The sequence below is a fragment of the Raphanus sativus genome, chromosome 6 (genome assembly GCF_000801105.2).
Source record: "Raphanus sativus cultivar WK10039 chromosome 6, ASM80110v3, whole genome shotgun sequence".
Lineage (NCBI taxonomy): Eukaryota > Viridiplantae > Streptophyta > Magnoliopsida > Brassicales > Brassicaceae > Raphanus > Raphanus sativus.
In genome coordinates, this window is record NC_079516.1 from 50,288,838 (window position 1) to 50,315,160 (window position 26,323).

At 35.1% G+C, this 26,323-nt stretch overlaps 5 protein-coding genes across 6 annotated transcripts; all 5 read left to right on the top strand.

The window, feature by feature from the left end:
* The first annotated feature begins 250 nt into the window (after positions 1 to 250).
* LOC108813552 (inorganic phosphate transporter 1-4) lies at positions 251 to 3,813 on the top strand. The gene is made up of 2 exons (XM_018586135.2): positions 251 to 440; positions 2,041 to 3,813. The coding sequence occupies exon 2, from the start codon at positions 2,053 to 2,055 to the stop codon at positions 3,658 to 3,660; it is 1,608 nt and encodes a 535-aa protein (XP_018441637.2). The 5' UTR covers positions 251 to 440; positions 2,041 to 2,052; the 3' UTR covers positions 3,661 to 3,813.
* A 1,610-nt stretch (positions 3,814 to 5,423) lies between these two features.
* Positions 5,424 to 8,024, top strand: LOC108810289 (inorganic phosphate transporter 1-4-like). Its single transcript, XM_018582408.2, has 2 exons — positions 5,424 to 5,509; positions 6,296 to 8,024. The coding sequence occupies exon 2, from the start codon at positions 6,308 to 6,310 to the stop codon at positions 7,907 to 7,909; it is 1,602 nt and encodes a 533-aa protein (XP_018437910.2). The 5' UTR covers positions 5,424 to 5,509; positions 6,296 to 6,307; the 3' UTR covers positions 7,910 to 8,024.
* A 490-nt stretch (positions 8,025 to 8,514) lies between these two features.
* Positions 8,515 to 11,804, top strand: LOC108805584 (probable inactive lysine-specific demethylase JMJ19). The gene is made up of 7 exons (XM_018577504.2): positions 8,515 to 8,599; positions 8,979 to 9,338; positions 9,421 to 9,498; positions 9,572 to 10,219; positions 10,298 to 10,450; positions 10,557 to 10,925; positions 11,000 to 11,804. Exons 2-7 carry the CDS (start codon positions 9,075 to 9,077, stop codon positions 11,618 to 11,620), a joined length of 2,133 nt encoding a protein of 710 aa, XP_018433006.2. The 5' UTR covers positions 8,515 to 8,599; positions 8,979 to 9,074; the 3' UTR covers positions 11,621 to 11,804.
* Positions 11,805 to 12,437: 633 nt separating this feature from the next.
* LOC108806187 (endoplasmic reticulum oxidoreductin-2) lies at positions 12,438 to 15,167 on the top strand. Of its 2 annotated transcripts, none has more exons than XM_018578232.2 (9): positions 12,438 to 12,763; positions 12,987 to 13,121; positions 13,203 to 13,449; positions 13,624 to 13,734; positions 13,842 to 13,960; positions 14,058 to 14,162; positions 14,260 to 14,468; positions 14,605 to 14,728; positions 14,835 to 15,167. In XM_018578232.2, exons 1-9 carry the CDS (start codon positions 12,593 to 12,595, stop codon positions 14,979 to 14,981), a joined length of 1,368 nt encoding a protein of 455 aa, XP_018433734.2. In that variant the 5' UTR covers positions 12,438 to 12,592; the 3' UTR covers positions 14,982 to 15,167. The 2 variants fall into 2 exon arrangements, with proteins under 2 accessions (XP_018433734.2, XP_018433735.2); XM_018578233.2 differs by having other exon boundaries at positions 12,628 to 12,768.
* Positions 15,168 to 22,764: 7,597 nt separating this feature from the next.
* On the top strand, positions 22,765 to 25,909 carry LOC108813825 (E3 ubiquitin-protein ligase WAV3). The gene is made up of 2 exons (XM_056989133.1): positions 22,765 to 23,222; positions 23,820 to 25,909. Exons 1-2 carry the CDS (start codon positions 23,010 to 23,012, stop codon positions 25,638 to 25,640), a joined length of 2,034 nt encoding a protein of 677 aa, XP_056845113.1. The 5' UTR covers positions 22,765 to 23,009; the 3' UTR covers positions 25,641 to 25,909.
* Positions 25,910 to 26,323: the final 414 nt, after the last annotated feature.

The window sequence follows — 26,323 nt, forward strand, 5'->3', positions numbered from 1 at the left end:
CTAAGCATAGTTCATGGTCAACTACAAGTACAAAACAAGAACTTATTATTATAGTAAAACAGCTGTTTTTTGATAATAAAAGAATAATTACAGCAAAACAGAAACTTCCTGTCCTAATAATACATAAACGAAGTAAATAAAAGTTGTAAGAAAAAGAGATAAAAAATAGTAAACGGCGTCGTTGGGGGGGAATATACCGAAACATAAAATGGAATATCTCATATAGAGTCCCTTATAAATGGTCGTTTCAAAACGCTTGTACTTTGTCTTTGTTCAACACCTCCAACGCTCATTTCACTTCCTCTCCCTCCATCTCTCTACATCTTCCCCAGAAATAGAGGAAACTAGAGGACCTTTCTCTCTGCACTCTTCTGACGTACCTTAATCACTTGATCAGACCCTATCCCACACACATAACAGCAAGATTGTTGTATATTCATGTAAGTTTTTCTTTTCATTATATTTTTGGATGTTTATAAATTATAATTTGGTAATTGTATGGTTGCAAAACGATGTTATTTTGTCCACTCTGCATCTTTTATCTCGGTTTGTTATTTGTCAGTAGTGATTTTGAATCCATCTGAGCTTAATTTGTTTGTGATCTCTTATCATTGCTTTTAAAAAAATCAAATTGTGTGTTTCCACTTTTTCTAGGATCATTAATTAGGATTTGTTTCCTTGAAAACGTATTTGTCTGATCTTATCTCTTTCTGAATAAAGACATTTTTATAAGTGCATGAATCGGACGGTTTACAAGAACGTACATAATATGTTACTCTGATAAAAAGAGAAAATAAAAATATGATGTCTGAATAAGAGGAACTACTCTATTTAATTTGATAAGTGTGTCCGCAATAAAGACAAAAAAACTTGCTGTCTTACTCGTGGGTACAATCGTAATGTTGAAAATTCATACAAGTATATGGACCTCCCATTTCCTCATCTACTTTTATAGATTGGTTACGTACGCGTAAAGAAACCAAAATAATAGAACCAGTTTTTTCTTTCTGAAACATTTAGAGTCGAAAATCAAGGAATCAATTATTTGAAATACAAGTTACACAGTTGTTTTAATTTCTGCATAATACGGTCTAATAATATATTTGACTTTTATCATCATTTCATTTTCTTTTATATTTTATGAATGCGTAGTCTTTTTACATAAAAATAATTATTTGTAGTTAAAAGCTACTGCATAGTTTTCTACTAAAACATACAGGTATACCTTACTAATGGCTTTAAATTTTCCACTTACCTCCTTACTTCAAGCTTGATCAACATACGTATCTTTTTTGAATATTAGGTCAACATACTTTATGGCTTGTGATTTCAACATCAACGAAATGAGGAACTAAAATAAAATCCATACACTATTTTTCATGTTAATATGATATTTTCAAGTGGGATTTAGAGATTTAATTCTCTATTTGCTTTTAAAACTGCCTAACTTAGTTCCAAGTTAGGTAACTGCTTTAATGTTTGTAGCAAACTCTTTCTTATTTTGCACATCCAAAGTAAGTAATGAAATATATTTTTTTTGACTATCATTTGAAAATCTATGATCAGACCAGACGATGATTTATATGACAATGTTGTAATATATTAATTTCTCTACAATATATTTGTCCTGTTTCTTAAAAAAAAAACTGATTACTGAAAAATAAACAATAAGCTTTTGTTCTTAATGTTGGATTAAAATTGAAATAACTTGAGGAGAAATTATCACTTTCTTACCGAAATATGGAATAGAAAAAAAGGTTTATCATGTTTAGGAGTTACCATATACTGTATTAGATATCTAATATGTCTAGAAATTATATTTCTCTATATACAGAGATGACAAATGTGCCATAACTTACAAGTTCGAGAGTGCTTTAGTTTTGAGATTTCTTAAAACCAATAAGAGAATTGATTGTTAAGTTTTTGATTCAATACTTACAACATCCCGAACTCTTTATAAGTTACATCCAACATATTTCGCTCTTATATGATTCATTGTTACTCAAAGTTGCTAATGTTGAGTTCTTGATGAAATTACAGAGGTGAACAAGAATGGCAGGGGATCAGTTAAAAGTGTTGAATGCACTTGATGTAGCCAAGACGCAATGGTACCATTTTACGGCTATCATAATCGCAGGAATGGGATTCTTCACCGACGCATACGACCTCTTCTGCATCTCTCTTGTCACCAAGCTCCTTGGCCGTATTTACTACCACGTCCCAGGCGCCCAAAAGCCTGGGACTCTCCCTCCCAACGTTGCTGCTGCCGTCAACGGCGTCGCCTTCTGTGGAACCCTAGCCGGTCAACTCTTTTTCGGATGGCTTGGTGATAAGCTCGGGAGGAAGAAAGTTTATGGTATGACGTTGATGGTCATGGTCCTTTGCTCCGTAGCCTCTGGTCTCTCTTTTGGCGACAAGCCAAAATCCGTGATGACCACGCTATGTTTCTTTAGGTTTTGGCTAGGGTTTGGGATTGGTGGTGACTATCCTTTGTCCGCAACAATCATGTCTGAATACGCTAACAAGAAAACTCGTGGCGCGTTCGTTTCTGCTGTTTTTGCTATGCAAGGGTTTGGTATCATGGCTGGTGGCATCTTCGCTATAATTATCTCCTCTGCTTTTGAAGCTAAGTTCCCTGCACCGGCCTATAAGGATGATGCCTTGGCATCCACGGTTCCTCAAGCAGATTTTGTATGGCGTATAATCTTGATGGTTGGTGCTATCCCTGCAGCAATGACGTATTACTCAAGGTCCAAGATGCCGGAAACCGCAAGATACACAGCTTTGGTTGCTAAGGACGCAAAGCAGGCTGCTTCAGACATGTCTAGGGTTCTGCAAGTGGAGATAGAGGCAGAACAGGAGAAAGTTGAAGAGATCTCAAATAAAAAGTCCAAAGCCTTTTCCTTGTTTTCCAAGGAATTCATGAAACGCCATGGGCTTCATTTGCTTGGCACTACATCCACCTGGTTCCTTCTCGACATTGCTTTCTACAGTCAAAACCTTTTCCAGAAGGATATTTTCAGCGCAATCGGGTGGATTCCTCCAGCTCAAACCATGAATGCGATTCAAGAAGTTTTCAAGATTGCGCGTGCTCAAACTCTCATCGCCTTGTGTAGTACGGTACCTGGTTACTGGTTCACAGTTGCGTTTATAGATGTCATTGGAAGGTTTGCGATTCAGATGATGGGATTCTTCTTCATGACGGTGTTTATGTTTGCTCTGGCTATTCCATACAACCACTGGACTCACAAGGAGAACAGAATTGGATTCGTTATCATGTACTCTTTAACGTTCTTTTTTGCTAACTTTGGACCCAATGCGACAACCTTTGTTGTACCCGCGGAGATCTTCCCAGCCAGGTTCAGATCCACCTGCCATGGTATCTCGGCAGCATCAGGAAAGTTAGGTGCGATGGTTGGCGCGTTTGGATTCTTGTATTTGGCCCAGAGTCCAGATAAAAACAAGACAGACGCAGGATACCCTCCAGGTATTGGAGTCAGGAACTCGCTTCTCGTGCTAGGTGTGGTTAACTTCTTGGGTATTCTCTTCACCTTCTTGGTACCTGAATCTAAAGGGAAGTCGCTTGAGGAAATGTCCGGTGAAAATGAAGACGATGAGAACACAACAACAAGTGATAGTAGAACGGTCCCAATTGTGTAGTTTGATATAATAAGATTTTTGTTTTTATTTTTCTTTGGTCTTTTTGTTTCCAGCAATTTAAGTTGTTTCTGGTGTGATAACTTTGATGTACTAATGCTATAAAAATCAAAATGCTCATGTATCGATTTTAATTAAAAGAAATGTTCTTCTTCATCGGGTTTTTGGATTAGGGCAGCAAGTAAGGTGGTTACTGAAATCCAGTGCCGAAAATAATACTAATATTTACTTCTTTAGTAGTTAAATATCAGAATTATGAATTCATTGTTACAATTTGCAAACCTATGATTTATGTGTTACACATGGTTAATAAGTTTTAATAATCCATTAGGAATTTTTAGGGAAACATATACAATATCTGTTGAAAAATAAAATGGATTGGAAGAAAATTGAAGCTTGACTTTTTACCAACACTTCAGTTCTTTTCCTTTCACTTAAAATCGTTGGTTTCCTTTAAGATGAGTAAACGTACACTTTTACCATCACCTTATATTTTTGTTTGAAGATAAGATTTTCATGTTTACTAGGCATTAACTTTCTACAGGTTTTGGAAAAAAAAAAAAAACCTTTCTACAAAAAAAAAAAAAAAAAACTTTCTACAGGTTTTGTAAACATGCTCTATGGTTTATGATCGTGAGATCAACTAAATTAGAAAAAAAATCTTATATTAATATATAATTATGTTAGATAGATGGAATTTCAAGTTGGAAATCATGAGCCTTACTATCACTTTACAATAATTTTTTTTTTCGTTTTAATGTTTTGTTGTGTGAAATTTCTCTTGAAAATCTTTAGAAAAACCTTTTTTTTTTAACCAGAGAAATTTAAAAATTTTAGATCTAAGAACTAATCCCATAAAACTTTGCAATTTTACATATAGACAATTAATCCAGTTAGGCATGACTATGTGGCTAATACTAATCGAATCCAAAATAGAATCTCTAGTTAAAACTCCTTTATTCTTTAGTATAATAGGATTGGAAAAGATTTGATCAAAAAAAAAGAATTGGAAAAGATCATTGTAATCTCTGTTTTGCTTTTACGTATAAAACAAAGTTAGATACATATATAATATTACCAAATAAAAATATATTGGCATGAGATAACTTTTTGGGCATAAATTGTCAACATAATAAATGTTGTAGTTTAATCTTGTTTCTTCTTCTAATTCTTTTGTTCGTGTCATTGCGTTTATTTTTATACAAATTGTAACTAAAATTTTATAAAATAGCGTATCACTAATTTATAATATTTTCTATTTCAGTTAAATGATGATTACTTATTTGTCAGGCAGAATATTTTAAGAAGTAATCAAAGTTTGAACATACTCCTAATTGAATTCGCTTATTATAATTATTGTTTTTCTTGGCAACTATTGTTTTGTTTTAAAGTGTACGATATTTTACTTGCTTTGTTTTATTTATAGTTTCTTGGGACAAAATTTTACTTACTTTATTAGTATTTGAAATTTATATCTGCCTACACCGTCATGGCAGGTAATAGGTATCTGGTGATTGTATTAAATAGTGAAGTTTCCAGAATTAAAATTTTGCGTTTTCAAGCAATAAACTCTCCGTATCAGAAAACAAATCATGGTCAACTACGAGAAAAACACCAAGAACCTGTTATAATATTGGACCAGCTATATTTTCGATGATAAAATATACTATTTACAGCAAAACAGAAGCAGCCTGTCGTCATTGGATATCTCATACAGACTCGCTTATAAATAGCCGTTTCAAAAAGACTGCACTATATCCTTCAACGCTCATTTCACTTCCTTTGCCTTCCTCTCTACATTTTCCCCAGAGATCAGATCATTTCACACACCTCGTGAAGATTGTGTATTCATGTAAGTCTTTGATTTTCTTTAATGTTTGCAGATATTTATGTATAATTTGAATATTTGATAATCCACACTTTTTCTTGTAAGGATGAAAAAATAATGATAGTCAATCTGAGCATCATTTGTTTGTGTGTTTATCATACTATTAATAGCCTTTTTAATCGAGCAACAAGTTCTCTTGTAGAGTATTTGTTGAATCTTACCTCTCCTTTTTCTAATTTTTTTTTGTTTTGTTTTGGTATAATTCATATACATATATAGAGCTACCATATCATCGTTACTTTTGAGATTTGGTTACGTGGAGGTAAAGAAACCATATCATAAACAGTGGGGTTGGTACTTGAGAGAGGTTCGGCCTCAATACGGTCCCGGGTTCGATTCCCACTGGCCACATGGATATGGACCATTGCTTTAGGCCCATTTGAATGCCCAGGAAAGGATCTAACCGTGGGCTGTACCTCCATCCGGGAGTTAGGCTTCTGTCATCATTAACCCGGATTTAATCTTTTTCTTTGTCAAAGAAGAAACCATATCATCTTTCTTGTTCCTAAAAATGTAGAGCATATAAATTATGAATTGACAATTACACATAACTATTTTCATGTCTGTATAAATTATAATTGCTTAACAAATCTTTATACAAACAATGGAGTTGGCGTTAGTAAATGAATCTTTTTGAGTAATATTTGAAAATCTACAATCAGTCGATTATTTAGATGTTTGAGATGCCTTTAATATGGTACGAAAAATTACTAATATTGATATTTTTTTGATGAAATTACAAATTTACAGAAGTGAAGAAGAATGGCAGATAACCAGTTACAAGTTTTGAATGCACTTGACGTAGCGAAGACACAATGGTACCACTTCACTGCCATTGTAATTGCTGGAATGGGATTCTTCACCGATGCTTACGATCTCTTCTGCATATCTCTTGTCACGAAGCTCCTCGGCCGAATTTACTACCACGAAGAAGGCTCCCACAAGCCAGGGAGTCTCCCTCCCAATGTTGCTGCTGCCACCAACGGCGTTGCCTTCTGCGGGACCCTTGCCGGTCAGCTGTTTTTCGGGTGGCTTGGTGACAAGCTGGGAAGGAAGAAAGTCTACGGTATGACGTTGATGATCATGGTTGTTTGCTCCGTAGCCTCAGGTCTCTCTTTTGGAGACAAGCCAAAATCCGTGATGGCCACGCTATGTTTCTTTAGGTTTTGGCTAGGGTTTGGAATCGGTGGTGACTATCCTTTGTCCGCAACGATCATGTCTGAATACGCTAACAAGAAAACTCGCGGAGCGTTTATTTCCGCGGTTTTCGCGATGCAAGGGTTTGGGATCATGGCTGGTGGCATCTTTGCTATTATCGTTTCCTCCGTGTTTGAAGCTAAGTTCCCAGCGCCGTCCTATGCGGATGATGCCTTGGGATCCACGGTACCTCAAGCAGATTTTGTGTGGCGTATAATCCTGATGTTTGGTGCTATCCCAGCGTCGATGACGTATTACTCAAGGTCCAAGATGCCGGAGACCGCGAGATACACTGCATTGGTTGCTAAAGACGCAACGAAGGCTGCTTCAGATATGTCTAGGGTTCTACAAGTGGAGATAGAGCCAGAACAGATTTTGGAAGAGATTTCAACGGATAAGTCCAAATCCTTTTCCTTGTTTTCCAAGGAATTCATGAAATGCCATGGACTTCATTTGCTTGGCACTACATCCACATGGTTCCTTCTAGACATCGCTTTCTACAGTCAAAACCTTTTCCAGAAAGATATTTTCAGCGCGATCGGGTGGATCCCTCCGGCTCAAACCATGAACGCGGTTCAAGAAGTTTTCAAGATCGCGCGCGCGCAAACACTCATCGCCTTGTGTAGCACGGTGCCTGGTTACTGGTTCACAGTTGTGTTCATCGACGTCATTGGAAGATTCGCCATTCAGCTAATGGGATTCTTCTTCATGACGGTCTTTATGTTTGCGTTGGCTATTCCATACAACCACTGGACTCACAAGGATAACCGGATCGGTTTCGTCATCATGTACTCTTTAACATTCTTTTTCGCTAACTTTGGACCCAATGCTACAACCTTCGTCGTACCGGCTGAGATCTTCCCAGCCAGGTTCAGATCAACCTGCCATGGTATCTCTGCTGCATCAGGAAAGTTAGGTGCGATGGTTGGTGCGTTTGGATTCTTGTATTTGGCGCAAAGCCCTGACAAGAACAAGACAGACGCAGGGTACCCTCCAGGTATTGGGGTCAGGAACTCGCTTCTCGTGTTAGGTGTGATTAACTTCTTGGGTATCCTCTTCACTTTCTTAGTGCCTGAATCTAAAGGGAAATCGCTTGAAGAAATGTCTGGTGAAAATGAAAGCAATGAGCAGAACAACAACGATAGCAGAACTGTCGAAATGGTGTAGTTTGATACAATATGTCTTTTTTTTTTTTGTTCTTCTCTTTTCTTCTTGTTTTTGGCAATTTAAGTTGTTCTTCGTGTGATATGTTGCTATTGAGATCAAAATGTTCATGTAACGATTTAAGGTCAAATCTCTGAGTAAATGATATTTTTTTGGTTTGGTTGAAATTTTTGATTTTACTACGAATGTGAAATTGATAAATAGTGAAACGGTAGAACAGAGGAACAACAATTGACATTTAAGTAAACAGGTTAATATCGTATATTTGAGATGAAAGAAAAAGTAAAAAATAGACAAATTAGTGTTTAATGTAAATTTCTTAAATGCCTAATTTTGTCAAGTGAATATACATTTAGAGAATTGTATTGCGTAGCCAAAAATATTCGTTTAGTGTTTAATGTAGATTTTTTTTTAAACGTCTAACTTTGTTAAGTGAATAATATACAGTACATTTAGGGAATTATGTTGCATAGTTAACAATTAGAGAATAAATATGTTAATATCAGGAATTGAATGACAATTATTTTATAGAAACAGGAATTTAATTTTATACTGGAAATTGATGTCAAAAAAAATTAAAAAAATTATACTGGAAACTAAATTATAATATTAATATATACATTCTCAATTACCAGACTCCAGAGGCATTGCTTCGGTAATATCTGAAAGTTTCAGGAATCTCAGTTCGCCTAGGTATGTGCTCTACTCGTCTCTTGTCCGAAAATCTTAGATTTTGAATCCTAATAAGATCCGATATTCTTTCGAGAACTCGTTTTGTTTTAAGCTCTGCAAATGATTGGAAAGGAGCTTCCTTTATGTGAATTTCTTTTGAAAGGGTTTAATTTTGAGAATTCAAGAACGATTTAAGGGTAAAGATTGGCTTTTTATAATTTCGTAGGGAAATTGATAATCTTTTGAGTAAGCAAGAACGATTCGTCTTCTACGGTTTTGCAAAAGCTTTAGCTGCTATCTTATGGGAAATTGATAATCTTTTTATTAACGATTCTCGTCGTCATGTTTAGTCCCCTGGTTTATATATACATTATTTTTTTCTTCTTCTCATCTTCTGCAGGAAGTTGCTGCATCTTTATTGACCTCTTCTGAAACTCAAACTTTATTTTCCTCTTCCGGAAAAATAGTATTTTGGTGGTAGCTGTAAGGGTTTTTAATGGGAATTGAAGGCAATCACACATATTCAAAACCCGGGAACATGGACAAGTTGCCAACTCCTCCAGGTTTTGTGTCTCAAACAACGTTCGTGCTGAGAAATGTACACCAAGGCAGAGAAAGTTCCAGGCCGGGACAAGATCAGATAACTGGACTCTGTTTGGATGATGCTAGTTTCAAGTTGTCTCTTAACAGCCGACCGTGGATACTGCATGATCACACAAATCCCACCTCAGAGTCCTTAAAGCCAATCAAACCTGAGGAGGTCCCATAACTATTCCTCTCTTTCTTTTCTATAGAGTGTTTTGTCTTTTCTCTTATTCTGTTTTTTTTTTTCTTCCCAACAGGTAAAGGAAAGACGGATACAGAGAGTCTCCAAGAACGTAACCCTTGAGGAAGCTCCAGTGTTTAACCCAACCGAGGAGGTTAGTTTTGCTTTGAATTAAACTCCGTTTTACATTGTCTTTATTAAACAAATGATGTTTAATGGGTTGCCAGGAGTTCAGTGACACACTCTCGTATATTGCAAGCTTGCGTGACAAAGCTGAGCCTTATGGAATCTGCTGCGTGGTTCCTCCTCCTTCGTGGAAGCCTCCGTGTCTTCTCGAGGACAAGGAGATATGGGAGGTTTCCAAATTCGACACTCAAGTACAGCTCTTTGATGCAAACGACACAATGGTTAAGAAGGAGGGTGATGATGATGATCATACATCGGAGACAGATGTCAAGTTTTGTAGAGTAGAACGCGGTCCTAAGAAAACTCTGGAGACCTTTAAGAACTTTGCAGATTCATATAAGAAGAAGCATTTCAGCGTAGAGGATGAGGTTTTGAGTTCCAAGAGTTCTTCAACCCCATCACTAAAACAAGAACCAACCGTTGAAGATGTTGAAAAGGAGTATAGACAACTTGTTGAGAGTCCAGTTGTTGAGATTGAGGTTCTTTATGGGAATGATCTAGACACAAGAACGTTCAGCAGTGGGTTCCCCTTACCTGGAGGACCATCTGAATCTTGCAAGTACAAGACATCAGGTTGGAATCTGAACAATACGGCTAAGCTTCCTGCCTCTCTTCTATCGTTTGAAGACTGTGAATCAGTTGGTGTTCCTCGTCTAAGTGTAGGAATGTTTCTGTCTTCCCAGTTGTGGGTAAGTTCTTTTTGTCATTTGGTGTTTTGCAATCAAGTTTGCTGTTTTAATCTCCTCGTATACATGTTGGTGTAACAGAAATCTGAAAAGGACAGACTCTACTCGCTCTGTTATTTGCATATGGGAGCTCCTAGAGTGTGGTACTCTATAGCAGGATGTCATCGTTCTAAGGTTATGAACTTATTCCCTGAGATGTCAGGTGAACAGCAGTCAAAGATGAGCCGTGAACCTGTAAGTAACTAAAAAGCATCAATACAAACTCTTGTCAAAACTCAGAAGCCAAGACTTAGTAAACTATCTATAAGCACTCATAGGGAAGTTAAATTCACTTTGGCAGGTGATGATAATGTCTCCATATGCGCTGAACATGGAGGGTATACCAGTGACCCGGTGTGTCCAGAACCCTGGCCAGTATGTTATACTGTTTCCAGGGTCATGCTACTCTGCAGTTAACTGCGGCTTCAACTGTTTGGAGAAAGCAAACTTTGCTCCCATTGATTGGTTACCCCATGGGGATGTTGCTGTTCATCAGAACCAAGAGAAGAAGAAGAAATCATTGATATCGTATGATAAGATACTATTGGGAGCTGCAAGGGAAGCTGTGAAATGCCTCAAGGAGAACTCTTTGTCCAAGAAGAAAACAGCAGAGAACATGAGATGGTTTAACTCTTGTGGTAAGGAGGGTTTGTTCACCAGCATTGTTAAGGTATGCTCACAGCTCTTACTTGGTAGCTGTGAGGAACTTTGCTCACTGCCTCTTTACTTTTGTTTCATGTGTAGTCAAGGGTGAAGCAAGAGAAGAGCAGAAGAGAGTTCCTTGCTAGTTCACTAAAGTCTCAGAGAATGGACAAGAGTTTTGATGACGGTGTGAGCAAGAGGGAATGCTGTTTCTGTTTCGTGGATCTGCATCTCTCCGGAGTCCAGTGCTCGTGTTCCGATGAACGTTACTCGTGTCTGAGCCACGTGAGGAATCTATGCGCCTGTCCGAGTGGGAAGAAGAGGTTTCTGTATAGGTACACCATCGATGAGCTGAATATTCTTGTGGAGGCGTTGGAGCTGCAGAAACTCAGCGCTATGTTCAGATGGGGGAACTTTGATCGCAACTTTTATGCTTCTTCTCCCGCCGTTAAAAGTTCACAACAAACTGGAGACAAAGGTAAGAAAGCAGATGAGGTTGTTGTGCCTTGTAATAACAAGGACAATAACACGAGGAAAGATGTTGAAGGTGGAGGGAAGGAGCAGGGTAAGACTAAAGTAAAGGCGAGGTCTATCATGGAGATAATGAATGGGAATGATGATGAAGCGTCCGGGCCTATGCGACCTTGTTCTAATAAAACGAACAAGACATGCGATGGTGGTTCTGCTGTTGTCAACACGGCAAAGAAGGCGCGGAAGGGGTGAACTGAAAAAAAGGAATGTTTTGTTTTCATGTTAGTTGTTGTCAGTTGCACAATTTGCAAAAATACTGTTTTTTTGAAAAGTCACAAACTCGTGATCAGATTTTTATCTTTTTGCATGCGAAAGGAGAGTTGTCTGTACAATACTTTGCCAACCAGAGTTTTTAATGTAAAGAATCATGAAAATCCTTTCAAATATTATTAAAATTCACTCCAAAAATTCAAATGTAATTGAATAACTCCAGATTTGATTTCTATTTAAGAACCATTCAATAAATAATTAAAGATTCTCAAAGTAGCGTTTTAATTGATGTAAATCAAAAATACAATTTTTTGAATATAAACTTTTAAAAATTTAAAAATTAGTGTTATACTATAATTTATTATATTAATATATTTTAAAATTAGTCTTTTAAAAAATATTTAAAATTGTGAAATTTAAAAGACTTTTTTAAATGTGTTTTGGTAAATTTTCTTAGTAAAATTCCTAAATATTATGGTTCGAATGTTTTAACTAAAATCATTAAAAAAGCTTTCATAATTTATCTGAAATCAAATCATTTCAATTTTTTTTTTCTCAAATCCTATATTAAACACACCTTTTCCAAAGTTTTAAAATATAATTTTGATTGAATTCATATATTTATCAAAATTTAATATCCAATGATTCACTAAAAAGATGTAAGAAAATAACAAACAAGACTAGGCCCCTTAGCCGTTGGATCTGATGACTATCTGTGATCGCCGTTGGTTTTCTTTTCTGGTAAGTTGCTGTTTTGTTATTATAAAAACACGTTGCATCGTATAAGAAACGGCCAACCCTCATTTAATATTTTTGGTTCTTTGGTCAAACTGGCCACCCTCCCCCATTTAATCTATGTGCTCGAGATTTCTCGTCGTCGCCTGTATCAGAGAGTACAAAACCTAACACCAACTCAAAAACTTAATTCTTTAGGCGTAGATTCACTTCCCTTCAATGGCCGAGAAGGACGTCGGAAACGTTAATAAAGCAAAGGAGAAACGATCCTCGAAGCGATTGATTTTGCTGATCGGAGCTATAGCTGCCGTCGCGGTCGCCGCGTTTCTGAATACTCAGGACTACTCGTCGATTTTTGATTTCACCGGGAAAATATGCAATTGCCGTCAGGTTAGGTATCTCTTTTAAACAGTTAAGCTCTTGTAACGTGTTTCTAGCCAATTGATATTCGTCTTAACTTTGAGATCGTTGATTAGGTTTATATTAGGTTATAGTGTTTGTGCTTTGGATTGATTCGACGAATCAGAAGAGCTTGTTTTGATAAGGCGGTTATTAGATTTATGTGATTTGAAACAAATTAGGGATTTGAAGCTATATGTAATTTGTATTCTAGGCAGAGAAGCAGATGTACATTGGGATGGTTGAAGACTGTTGTTGTGATTACGAGACGGTCAATAAGCTCAACACTGAGGTGTTGCATCCACTGCTTCAAGACCTTGTTAGGACATCGTTTTACCGATATTTCAAGGTTTGGTTTTCCTCTTTTTATATTAGGGGATTTATCAGTTATGATTATTAGGCCTGATTATTTTTTTTCTTTTTTTTAAAGGTTAAACTGTGGTGTGATTGTCCGTTTTGGCCTGATGATGGCATGTGCCGGTTAAGGGACTGTAGTGTTTGTGAGTGTCCTGAGAGCGAGTTCCCTGAGCCATTTAAGAAGCCGTTAAGCAAAGACAACCCTGTTTGTCAAGAAGGGAAACCACAAGGTGCTGTTGACCGTACCGTTGACACTAGAGCTTTCACTGGTTGGACTGTCACCGACAATCCCTGGACCAGTGATGATGAAACTGACAATGGTCTGTCTACCTAACTTTTTTCCTTACACAATCGTTGTTTTACTTGGGTCTTGTGTATGTATGTTCTATGCATGTCAACACTCACTCTTTCTATATCATTAACAAGTAGGGCTTCTAGTATTGATTCTTATTGTGGTAGATGTGGTTTTTGATGACCAAATACAATGATTGCAGCTGAAATGACGTATGTTAATCTTCTCCCGAATCCGGAACGGTACACTGGATATATTGGCCCCTCCGCTAGAAGGATATGGGATGCTATATACTCTGAGAACTGTCCCAAATGTAAGCTTCACTACTGTTTTTATCCCAATTTTTTCCTTCTTTATTCTCCAAGTGGCTGCTCAATTCATGGATTTCTAATCCCTTATTGGCTTTTATCTGATGAGTAGATGCATCTGAACATTCTTGCCAAGAGGAAAAGATATTGTACAAACTGGTTTCTGGTCTTCACTCATCTATTTCAGTTCATATAGCTTCAGATTATTTACTTGATGAAGCTAGAAACTTGGTAAGATCCGCCTCAGGAATCTCTCTTGTCCGCTATGTATGTTCTTTTAGCAGAATTAGAAAATCATCTAATGATCTCCATTTTTTTTGTGTTTCAGTGGGGTCAAAACCTAACATTGTTGTATGATCGTGTGTTAAGATACCCGGATCGTGTTCGGAACCTATACTTCACATTTTTGTTTGTTCTCAGAGCAGTAACAAAGGTTAGTTTTCTTTATCAGAATCCAATGCAAAAGGGGGTCAATGTGGCCAGAACAAAATCACAAATCGTTTTTCTCCTCACTTTTGTGTGATTTGTAGGCAGAAAATTACTTGGTAGAAGCTGAATATGATACTGGTAAAGACAATGTCATCGAGGACTTGAAGACCAAATCTCTTATGAAACAACTGGTTAGTGATCCTAAGACGAGAGCAGCTTGTCCACTACCATTTGATGAAGCTAAGCTCTGGAAAGGCCAACGTGGACCAGAACTGAAACAACAGATACAAAAACAGTTCAGAAACATAAGGTCCTTCTTGAAACCTTACCTAGCTTCTTTCCCCCCTTTTTTTTTTGCCAGCGTGTCTCTGCTTGCTACTCGTCTTTTCTTGAGCAATACGTTGTAGTTAAGCTGAATGCCTTTATATTCGTTGCTGTCCTTGCAGTGCAATAATGGACTGCGTAGGTTGTGAGAAATGTCGTCTATGGGGAAAGCTTCAGACTCTTGGCCTCGGCACTGCATTGAAAATCCTTTTCACTGTAAACGGTGAAGTCAGTCTACGTCATAATGTGCGTTCCTACTCATAGACCACACCTTCAGACACATCGTCCAGTTTTTGAAGTCTCTGCATTTTATATTTTCGTTGTTGACTAAAAACATTTTTTTTTTTTGCAGCTGGAACTGCAAAGGAATGAAGTGATTGCGCTGATGAATCTGCTCAACCGGTTATCCGAATCAGTGAAGTTTGTTCATGAAATGAGTCCTGTGGCCGAGAGTATAGCGGGAGATGGAACAACCAAACCAAATCATAACCGAACATAATAGGTTAGGTGATTGTTCGGTTACGGTTTTAAACCGTAAAAATGAACGGTTTTCCATTTCCTAGTATATTGATTCGGGAAAATCCCATAAAAAACTTTGAAATTAGAACTTACTTACATTTTAAATCTTTAATTTTTAAAGTGATATTTGTATTACAAAAAATCTTCAAAATAAAAAGTTGAGCTATTTAGTGGGCTAAAAAAAAACTAAATAAAAATTCAGAAAATTAAATAAAATTCAGAAAATTAAATAAAATTCAGAAAATTAAACAAAAATTCAAAATTAAATAAAAATTGATAATATAAAATAAAATAAAATAAACATTCAGAAAACTAATAAAATTCAGGAAATTATATAAAATGAAATTCACAAAAATTAGACAATTCAAAAATTCAAAAAAAAGTATTTTTAAAAAAATTACAAGATTAGTTTTTTTTTTAAATGGACATATCGTCGTTGATAATTATAATTTCAAACATATAATTGTTTAAGATAATAATTTCTCACCTAACCATTAAAAATGATGGTTTAAACATATCTCCAACGATAGTTTCTGACATCATCATCGCAAATAACGGTAGATATGTCCATAACAATATTTTGATAATTGTCATTGTCAATGCTTATATACATGTTTGTAATACACTAACTTTTAAACGACTAAAATGTCAATTTTGATGGTTGTTAAAAACATTGTTATTTATGAAATTCATGATTTTTTTATTTGATTTTATGATTTTTAATTTAATTTATGCCTTTTGATTTAATCTTAGTTATTTATTTATTTGAAACTTTATTTAACTTCTGATATTTAGTTAATTTTCTATTTATTTTTAATTTTCTGAATTTTCTTTGTTTTTTTATTTTTTACTAATTTTATGAATTTATATTTAATTTATATTTAATTTTATGAATTTTTCTTTAATTTTTATTTATTTTATGAATTCAATAAATATTTTTTTTTGGAAAAAACCGACAAATCACTGTTTTTACTTGTTAAACATATCAATTTTTTAGTTTGGAAGTTTTTTATGATACAAATGTCAATTTTAAAATTAAAAATGATAATAAAAAAGCTTCAAGGTTTAAAACATTTTCATTGTTTTTTTTATGCGATTTTCCCATATTGATTCTAATTTTTTCGGTCTATCGTAGATATCTATATAGTTGACATTCTTGTTAATTAGACTTTTGTTTGTCACCCTATTATCTTCTTGTTTTTAGTTGTCAACCTTATTTTACTTCATAGTGACTAATAAGAACACATAAAGAATTTAATATCAATTGTTCTATAAATAAGCTTGAAGATAGGGTGAAGATATCATATTCATAGAAACTTCCCAAAGCGTTAAAAGAATCATATACTTAATTATATAAAAAAAATCAAAAGATCATTCGAGAACCAAAAAAAATCAAGAAAAAATTGGAGAAAAACAAATTAGATAGATTATTCTATTGGTAATCATGCAAAAACACCCAATATTTTGAACTGATTCTCATATGTAATGCAACTATGCAACGAGGACGCCAGCAAATCACAAACTGTATCACAATACTGAAGACGAAAAAAACACCTAATAATAAAGATACTATCAAAAGAGTTCAGCTTTTGCGGTTGACTTAGGCAAGAAATAGTGCGAAACATAAAGAGACACTATAAAGGGAATCCTATCCTCCAACCTCAATGAACACACCTTTTGATTATCTCTTCTTTACTATTGATTCACCACATAAAGCTTTGCTTTCTTTTAGTTTTCTTTTTAAAATAATTGGACAATATTCAAAACCATAAACTAGTATACTAATGCCATAATCTACAAAATGCTCTGCAAATTATTATAGGGGAGAAAAAGAAAAATCTGTCCAACCAAAACTGATCCTGCATGGCTTAAATTTAGACAAATCACCACTATATTGTCTTTAATATATTTTGAAGTATAAGCTCCACCCATTAGTTAGAGTATCTTCAACCCCGATTCTATAGTTCACTCCAAATGGACTTTGAAGTAAAAAATACTTTGACATTTTTTCATTTTTCAATTCGTAATAGAATAAAAGATATAAGTTTATTTTCTAAATGGAATAATAATTTTATTTCTGTTCACCAGTCCACTTTTAATTCTAAATTTGAGTAGGATAAGAGCAAAATTTAACTTCATTATAGAATTACTCCATTTAAAAAAAATAGAATTCTACACTGAAGATGTTCTTAGGTGATTTGTTATTTTACGTTACTCACGATGGCCTAGATATATGTATATCACAAAACAAATCACCATTATATATCTACGTTATAACTCAGAAATAATTGTCAAGTTGGTTAATTAGTTTTGTCGATGAAGATTAGTTATTATCTTTTTAGTCAAAGAGATATTTCTTTAGTCGTGAGGTGAAGATTGATTTCCTCCAGGCTCCAACGTACGTATAAGTTTATAACAAAACTTTGATCTCTTATGATGAGTGTGAGAAATATATTTGGAAGTCACTGTCTTGATGTTTTATTGTTCTTGCATCGTTACGATTTACATAAAATTGCATGGCAAAAAGATTTGAGAGGTTTTGTTTTTATGCCCTCCTTTATAAAAAGCTGAAGTCTTTCAAATTTTCATCTCTTCCAGAAAAGATAGTGTTTTTGAAGAACAAAAGATATTACAAAAGGCAGTGGGAACAGACAAAGGCCATTGATAAAAAGATGCTCGTTCTTCCAGTATCAGAAAAATATTCATCTTCATTACGTATTTTATTTCATTCTTCTTTACTTTTGGCTCAAACTTTTCTCTTTTGCCTACTTTTCTTTTTGCTACCTTTAAATTTTGAATATTGATTTATCCAAGCTAAGTTGGTAGCAAACTATTAGGTACAACACCATAGCTGTCAGTCATGTCCTTCTTGGGTGATACCAACTGCATTCTATCACAGTGATGGTGTGAAAGTTTCCATTGTAATATTCCGACTGTTAACCAAACAACTGTTCCAGGGTAAGGAGCACAGAGAACAAAGCTCCATAATTGATATACACACTCACAAATAGTGTTTTGTCATGTACAAACATTATTTATAGAATTCGTACATACATATCATAACCACTGAAGGTGTGACTCCATCATAGTCCACACAACAATAACATATTGGTAACCCTATGATGCCACTTTATAACGTCCTCATGATCGTTTCCGGCCATAAATAATCTATACACATCACGTTTGACCTTTAACGCATTCATGATTAATCATTATTCATTAGGTACATATATATATATAACATAAATGAACCAACTAGATCTTATATTAACAGTCAGTACATTTATATATAGTTGGAAATCTAAGGATATGTTTTTATTTAATAATGTGAAGTTGAAACTAACGTAAAAAAATGGAGCCATCCGAGAATAGTTTTGAGAGGATTTTGCTAACGTTATGTGTGTTTGACCAGACAACATTGACCGCTCGAGCCCTTCGGCTTACGTCCTTCAAAGCTTTTTGTGTGGCCTTATTCGATAATCCTACAAAAACCAAAACACTTCGAAAATCTCTCCGAGACACACACGACACTTCTTGGATACACAAATTGACCTATTCATGTTTTAAAATGTTATTAGTAGTTTAAACTCTTTAATACAAACAAATAATCTCATTAATCGAGTTTGACAAAAGAACAAAATATATTGCCCCAATGAGAATATTTTGTAAAGTCATTTCTATTTTTCTCTTTCAGAGTTTCGTTTAAAAATGTACATAATAAAGTTATCTTCAAATTAATTTTATTTTATTTTATCTAAATTATGATATTATTTGAAGAACTCATAATAACTCGTAATTATACGTTGAACACACTATATATTAGAATATATGGAAAATCTCGCCTTTATGAAAGCAGTATGATAACTCTCCTCGTGATAATCAATGGGCATGCATGGTATAAGTTTGTTTTTTTGTTTTTTGATCAATGTATAAGTTAATGTATTGTTTTACACAATGCAGCATAACCAATATAACGCATCATGAGTCGTTTTCATTTGTTTCACAAGAGCAACCATGGGTCCAACTCATGTTATCACAGCATTTTTGTTTGCGCCATCAAAAACTTATGAGCTTTTTGGATGGTGTGATTTGGGGGAAAAAGTGCCTATTTCAATATGAACTTTACGCGTCGTGCCTATTCCTTCACGAACTTTGTAGTAGTGCGTATTCCACACTGAACTAAACAAAATTTTTAAAATACTATATGAACTTTATGCGTCGTGTCTATTCCTTCACGAACTTTATAGTAGTGCGTATTTCACATTGAACAAAACCAAAATCAAAAAATATTACATAGACTCTCAAAATCGTGCTTATTTCAATATTGAGTGTTAAACGTGTTAGTCATCCGTTAATGTATCAAAACAATGTCATTTTGTATAAATTTGTGAAATTAAAAATTAAAAATTTAAAATAAAATACACTCTCAAAATTGTGCTTATATATTGACTGTCAAAAGTAATAGTCATCATTGATTTTATCAAAAGACTATTTTGGATAAATTCTATGAAATTGTCCGTCGTTTTTTATTTTTTTTCATTTTACAAAAAATTTATCCAAAATGACGTTGTTTTAATAAATTAATGTATGACTTGACTAACACTTTTCACTTACTGACAAAGAAAGACTAACATCTTTGACGGTGTATATATATAATTACGATTTTGAGCGTCAAAAGTGTTCGTCTTTTTTTTTTCAGCAAATCAAAGGTGTAGTCATATATATATGTACATTAACCGTCAAAAGTGTTAGTATTTTCTGTTTAAGAAATCAAAAGTGTTAGTCATACGTTAATTTATCAAAATAACTTCATTTTTGATAGATTTTATAAAAAATAAAAAATTACAAATTGACGGATAATTTCATAGAATTTATCCAAAATAAAATTTTTTGATAAATTAAAACATGACTAACACCTCTGACAGTCAATATATAAGTACAATTTGAGAGGTTTTTGGTAAATTAAAGGATGACTATTACATTTGACAGTCAATATATATAAGCACAATTTTAAGAGTCTATATTTTATTTTGATTTTTAATTTCATAAAATTTATTCAAAATAATGTTGTTTTGATAAATTAACGGATGACTAACTCATTTAACGCTCAATATTGAAATAAGCACTATTTTGAAAGTCTATGCAGTATTTTTTTATTTTTGTTTGGTTCAATGTGAAATACGCACTACTATAAAGTTCGTAAAGGAATAGACACGACGCATAAAGTTCATATAGTATTTTAAAAAATTTGTTTAGTTCAGTGTGGAATACGCACTGCTACAAAGTTCGTAAAGGAATAGGCACGACGCGTAAAGTTCATGTTGAAATAGACACTTTTCCGTGATTTGGGTTGGTGGATTGCTTTAGAGTAGATGTTTCACGATTGTTTGGTGTTTCTCCCGTATCCAGTACCAGTACACATTGAAACGATATATTTACAATCTTCTAAGCGGCATCTGATTAATCGATGCTTGGAAATTATTGTGTCTCGTCAGATTACGTGGCTCATGATTGTTGTCTTCTCATTTTGCCGATGATCTTTTATTACGACTATGCATAGTTTTGGACGCACCACAATATTGACTTTAATTGCATTCGCTACTTTGTTCGAGATAAAGTAACTTTTGTTGAACCCTGTCACGTTTCTATCATAGAGCAACTTGCACACATATCTATTGATTAGTGGCTGGTTTCCAAATGTTTACAAAAAACGAAAAAGTTTAGCCTTTGGTTTAAATTTTTATAAAAAGGTCGTTGATGTAGGTATAGGTGGTTATTAGCTTTATTAACATATCTTTTGGCTTTTCTTTTCTTTTTACCATTTTACGCATATATTATGTTCTAAGGTTGAAATACTTATAAGTTTGTAAATTTACTTCCTAAAGGAAAACGGACGTATTATCTGTAGTGTCACTATATGTTTACATGAGTTATTGACAAAATATTCATATGTTAGATTTTTTACTAGAACTAGAGACTGAATTTTTTTTTACAAGGTTTAGGCTCCCTCCTTTTTCAACTGAAGTTTCAGATTTTTGAAAATGAGAAAATGACTTTAGATAAATACAAATTTCCGACTTAAGAAAATCTACTAGCAATTAAAAAGGGGATGAAATATAAATATATAATTGACATCTTCATTTGAAGCTCTTTAGCTACAAAAAAGAAAGGGATATACGCTCATCAATTCCAATTGTTCAGTTTTGATGAGAATAAAAAAAAAGGAGAATTTCGATTTTGTAAGGGAATTTTGACAAGTTTAATTATACACACCATTTTTTTGTCACAATAATTATACACACCATATCGTTACAAACTAAAGAGAAAACTGGACGCTGAGATGAAGGAATCAATCAAGGGTTATGAGTCTTATGACTTATGGTGTAAAAGGAAATGAAGTAGTGCACGTGTGCTCCCAAAACCTCATCATCACAGTGTCATGTGCAAAGTCAAATAAAAACTCACTTATCATTATGGATCGCACCAAACATAATTTTAAAAACCATCGTAATTCCATTGTTTCATCATTCTACTTTTTTTTTTGAAACACAAAAGGATTAAACCCAGACCACTAATGGAACCAAACCTAACCTTCGGGTGGAAAGTGCAACCCACAGATAGATCCTCTCCCGGGTATTCAAATGAGTCCTAAACAATGGACTCATATCCGTGTGGCCACTTAAAGGTGTTTGCAGTTGCGGGGATTCAAATCCGAGAATATTGAGAATTTCACCCTCAACCCGAAATCCGTCCTACCACTAGCCCACCTATAAGTGGTTTCCATCATTCTATTTCCTCTCATCATTTCACCTCCTGTCATCATACCCTCTAATTTCTTCGCAACTTATGTGTGTTTTTCTTCGTAACCATCTATTTCTTTTGCTAGCAAATAATAGAAAAAATTTCAGTTATATAATTATCTCCATTTCTGATATAAAGATTTTAGGTTTATTTTAATGTTTAAATATTAATATTATATTCTAAAATACTTTTATCAATTAATGTTGTTAAACTGCAAAATTTTAAGTATATTAATAGAAAATATTCAAATTAAACGAATATTATATAAATAGATATTAATATTAATTATATATAATATTCGTGAAACTCTAGAAATCTATTTCTAAAAGAAATATCATCAAATAATAATATGCTTGTGGTCGAATGGTATGAATTTATTATTTTGAAGTATGGATTTATTATGATTATTTTGAGGTATCTTTGGATCTAATAAGAAAAAACATAGTCCAATCAATACATGGCCATTGGTGGATTAAAATGAAGTGATCACTCCTTCCGAATATTTTTGATGGATTTTCCTATTAAACTCCGATAGATAGTTATTAGACGCTAATCAGATTTCTCAAAGATATCCAGATACAATGATAATCAAAATAAATTATCATCAAACATGAATATTTGGATATTTTGGGTCAGTTAATTTTTCTTGTTTCAGATAATTTATCATTGTTTATTTATATATATATTCATATATTCAAAATATTTTATTTTTAAAATGATACAAAATATAGAATTTATCTAGAATTGATTTATCTCTCATCAAAGTTACAATTTAAACTTAACAACATAATGCAATGATTCATACTAGTTCCATCATTGCGTTACTATATCCTAATTCCAAAGCAAAGGTCAAAATGATTTAGATGGCATAAAGCAGAAGCATTAATTAACTTTATACTATCCCTTTTCCTTTCTCCACTTGGATTTAATTATTAAACTAAACAAAGACCCAAAACAAAGGTCAAAATAAGTCGCAAATCTCGAAAGACTTTACTCAATCTCCTTCTTCTTCCTCCTTCTTCTTTAACTCTCTCTCTCTCTCTCGTCACCACCACCACTTAAACACTTCCACTGACTCATCAGAAGAAACCTTTCTCTCAGTTCTTGATTCCATACTTCTAACTTCTCTCTGCTTCTTTCTTCTTCTTCTTGTGTGGTTACTTCTTTAGAATCTTACTGTTTCTAGGTTTTACTCAAAATCAGAAGAATGGGAAGTAAATGGAGGAAGATGAAACTGGCTTTGGGTCTCAATCTCTGTACTTACCTCCCACGGACCCTAGACGAATCACCTCCTGCTTTGAACTCCACAGAGAGATTATCAGATGTTGCTCTGCTCTCTCCTCTTAACTGGCCCATGACCCCAACACCTTCCTCTCACGGTCTCAAGTTATCCAGAAACGGCTCTAGAAAATCCTCAAAGGTTTGATTTTTAACGAGACCCACTCTCTCAAACCCTTGTTCCCACTTCCTGTTTAAGTTGACTTTTGGATATGAGTTTGTCTTCTTCTTGTCTTTTTTTGTTTGTTTCTTAAAAAAAAATCACTCTTCATTGAAAGGTTTCATTTTTCAGTGTTGTTTCTTGTGAAAATTGAAATTTAGTATCTTGGATTTGATTTCATTTGGGAGATGCTCAAGAAAAAAACATCTTTCGGACACTTTTGTTTGTAGCTGTAATAAATGAGGAAACTTGATTGTTTCTCTATATCAATAGCTGCTTAAAATAGTTAAATTTTTAGTATTGTCTTGCATTAGATTTTTGTTTGTAGCGGTAATAAAGGAGGAAGCTTGATTCTTTCTGTTTGTAGCTGTAATAAAGGAGGAAACTTGATGACTTCACTACTTCACTATATCAATATCTGGTTAAAAGTAGTTAATTTTGGTTATAGTTAAAAGTTAGTTGGTTTCTTGTTATAGTGATTGTCTTCTTAAAGCTGATGAGTACTTTGATGAGTTTCTTTTGTCTATCTATAAAACAAGTGCTCACTTTTTTTTGTTTTTTGTTTTTTTTGATGAGCAGACATGTTCTATATGCTTGACTAAGATGAAAGAAGGAGGAGGACATGCTCTTTTCACAGCAGAGTGCTCACACTCCTTTCATTTTCACTGCATTGCTTCAAATGTGAAACATGGGAACCAAGTCTGCCCTGTCTGCCGTGCCAAATGGAAAGAGATCCCTATGCAGCATCCTCCTCCTCGTTATCTCTTTGCAAGACCTTATAGCAATGATGCAGCTGTTAACCTCCTCCACCGCTTGCCTGCACCTCGCCGAGTCACGAATCAAGGACGTGCTCTGCCTCCTGAGCCCTCTATGTTCAATGACGATGAGCCTTTAGAGCAGCAGCTTGTATTCTCCAGGAAGAGCTCGGAGAACAATCTGATGGAGTTGAAAATATATCCTGAGGTTTCTTCTGTACCAAGAGCTGAGTCTCGTGAGGAGTTTGATGTATTGGTGCACCTCAGAGCTGCTGGTATGGTTAATGGAAACGCTCGAGCTCCACTTGATCTTGTCACAGTGCTTGACATCAGTGGTAGCATGGCTGGAACCAAGCTTGCTCTTCTCAAAAAAGCAATGGGGTTTGTGATTCAGAATCTTGGTTCTAACGATAGGCTTTCTGTGATTGCGTTCTCTTCCACTGCTCGTCGTCTATTCCCTTTGACCAAGATGTCTGATGCTGGAAGGAATCTAGCACTTCAAGCTGTGAACTCATTGGTTGCAAACGGTGGGACCAACATCGCCGAAGGTCTTAGGAAAGGTGTGAAGGTGATGGAAGAACGGAGAGATGAGAACCCTGTTGCTAGCGTTATCCTTTTGTCTGATGGGAGAGATACATACACCATGAACAACCAGCCTGATCCAAACTACAAGCTGTTGCTTCCTTTGTCTATGCACGGTAGTGAAAGCAAACGGTTTCAGATCCCTGTTCATTCTTTTGGTTTTGGATCAGATCATGATGCTTCGCTGATGCATTCTGTCTCTGAAACCTCTGGAGGAACGTTCTCTTTTATAGAGAGTGAGTCTGTGATCCAGGACGCTCTTGCACAGTGCGTTGGTGGACTTTTGAGTGTAGCAGTGCAGGAGCTGAGGCTAGAGATCGATAGTTTCTCCTCAGATGTTCGTCTTAGCTCGATTAAAGCTGGGAGTTACCCTAGCCTTGTGGGTGGTGATGGTAGGTCAGGACGTGTTGAGATTGGTGATCTTTACGCGGATGAAGAGAGGGACTTCTTGATGTCTATCAACATCCCAGCTCAGAGAAGTGGAGAGGAGACAGAGCTTCTGAAGATGAGATGTGTATACAAAGATCTTTTGACAAAGGAGGTTGTGACGCTTCAGAGCCATGTCCTCAAGATTCAAAGACCAGACACCGTTGGTCAAGAAGAAGCTGTTGTTGTGTCCATCGAAGTGGACAGGCAAAGAAACAGGTTTCTAGCTGCGGAGGCAATGGTTAAAGCAAGAGCTTTAGCAGAGGGGGAAGATTTAGCAGCAGCTGTTAATGTGATCCAGGAGTTTAGACAGGTTTTAGCGGAGACGGTCTCAGCAAAATCAAACGACGGGTTTTGTGTGGCTTTGGACAGAGAGATGAAGGAGATGCAAGAGAGAATGGCGAGCAGGCATGTCTATGAGGTATCAGGAAGAGCTTACATTCTCTCTGGACTTAGTTCACACTCATGGCAAAGAGCTACATCGAGAGGAGAATCAGGAGATGGTTTTAGCTTTGTGCAGGCTTATAATTATCAGACTCCATCAATGGTTGAGATGCTGCACAGATCACAAGCCACATCGTATCATAGACTCATCCAGCCGTTGCTGTCATATGTATCTCAACCAAAGCCAAGGTGAAAAAGAAGTGTCAGAAACCAATGTCTTTAGCTGTAACATGTGTCCAGCCTTTTTTGGGTCTAGTTTTGGGGTTTTTTTGCTCTGTAAAGAAATAAGAAGAAAGCAGACAAAGGGGGTTTGAAATGTGAATCTAAATTTGGCGGTTTTGTAAGTTGATGATGTTGTTTCAACTTGTCTATGTAATGTATATTATTATTATTATTATATGTATGCATTTGGCTATAAGTGGTTTCAGATTTTGTGGTAAAGCAAGCAGTGATTATGTTAGATTCCAATACTCTGTGAAGGCACAAGCCACAAAGGTGTAGAATCGGTAACAATGTGTTATTTGGATCTCTTGTATTATTTGCAAGTGTTTTTGAGGCCTGATTGACCACATGTTCTTTGGACCTGATATGTACCAATCCGTCAAAGTGCGTGTGATTGTAGTCTACCTACAAGTATATCCAAAACTTTCTTTTCTGATGACTAGTAAATCTAGGTTCACTAAGAGGTCTCGGCGCTATCTAAAGGCAGGTTGGCGCACCGGGCCTTTGAAATGGGCCGAAAATCAAGGGTTCATACCCGTATAATAGGCATCAGAATTATTATCCCGATCTGATCCTAGATCTCCGGGATCCGCTCCGATATTCGGGGTGTCCAGATCCAAATCCGGACAGTAAAATAAAAGATCTGTCAAAACC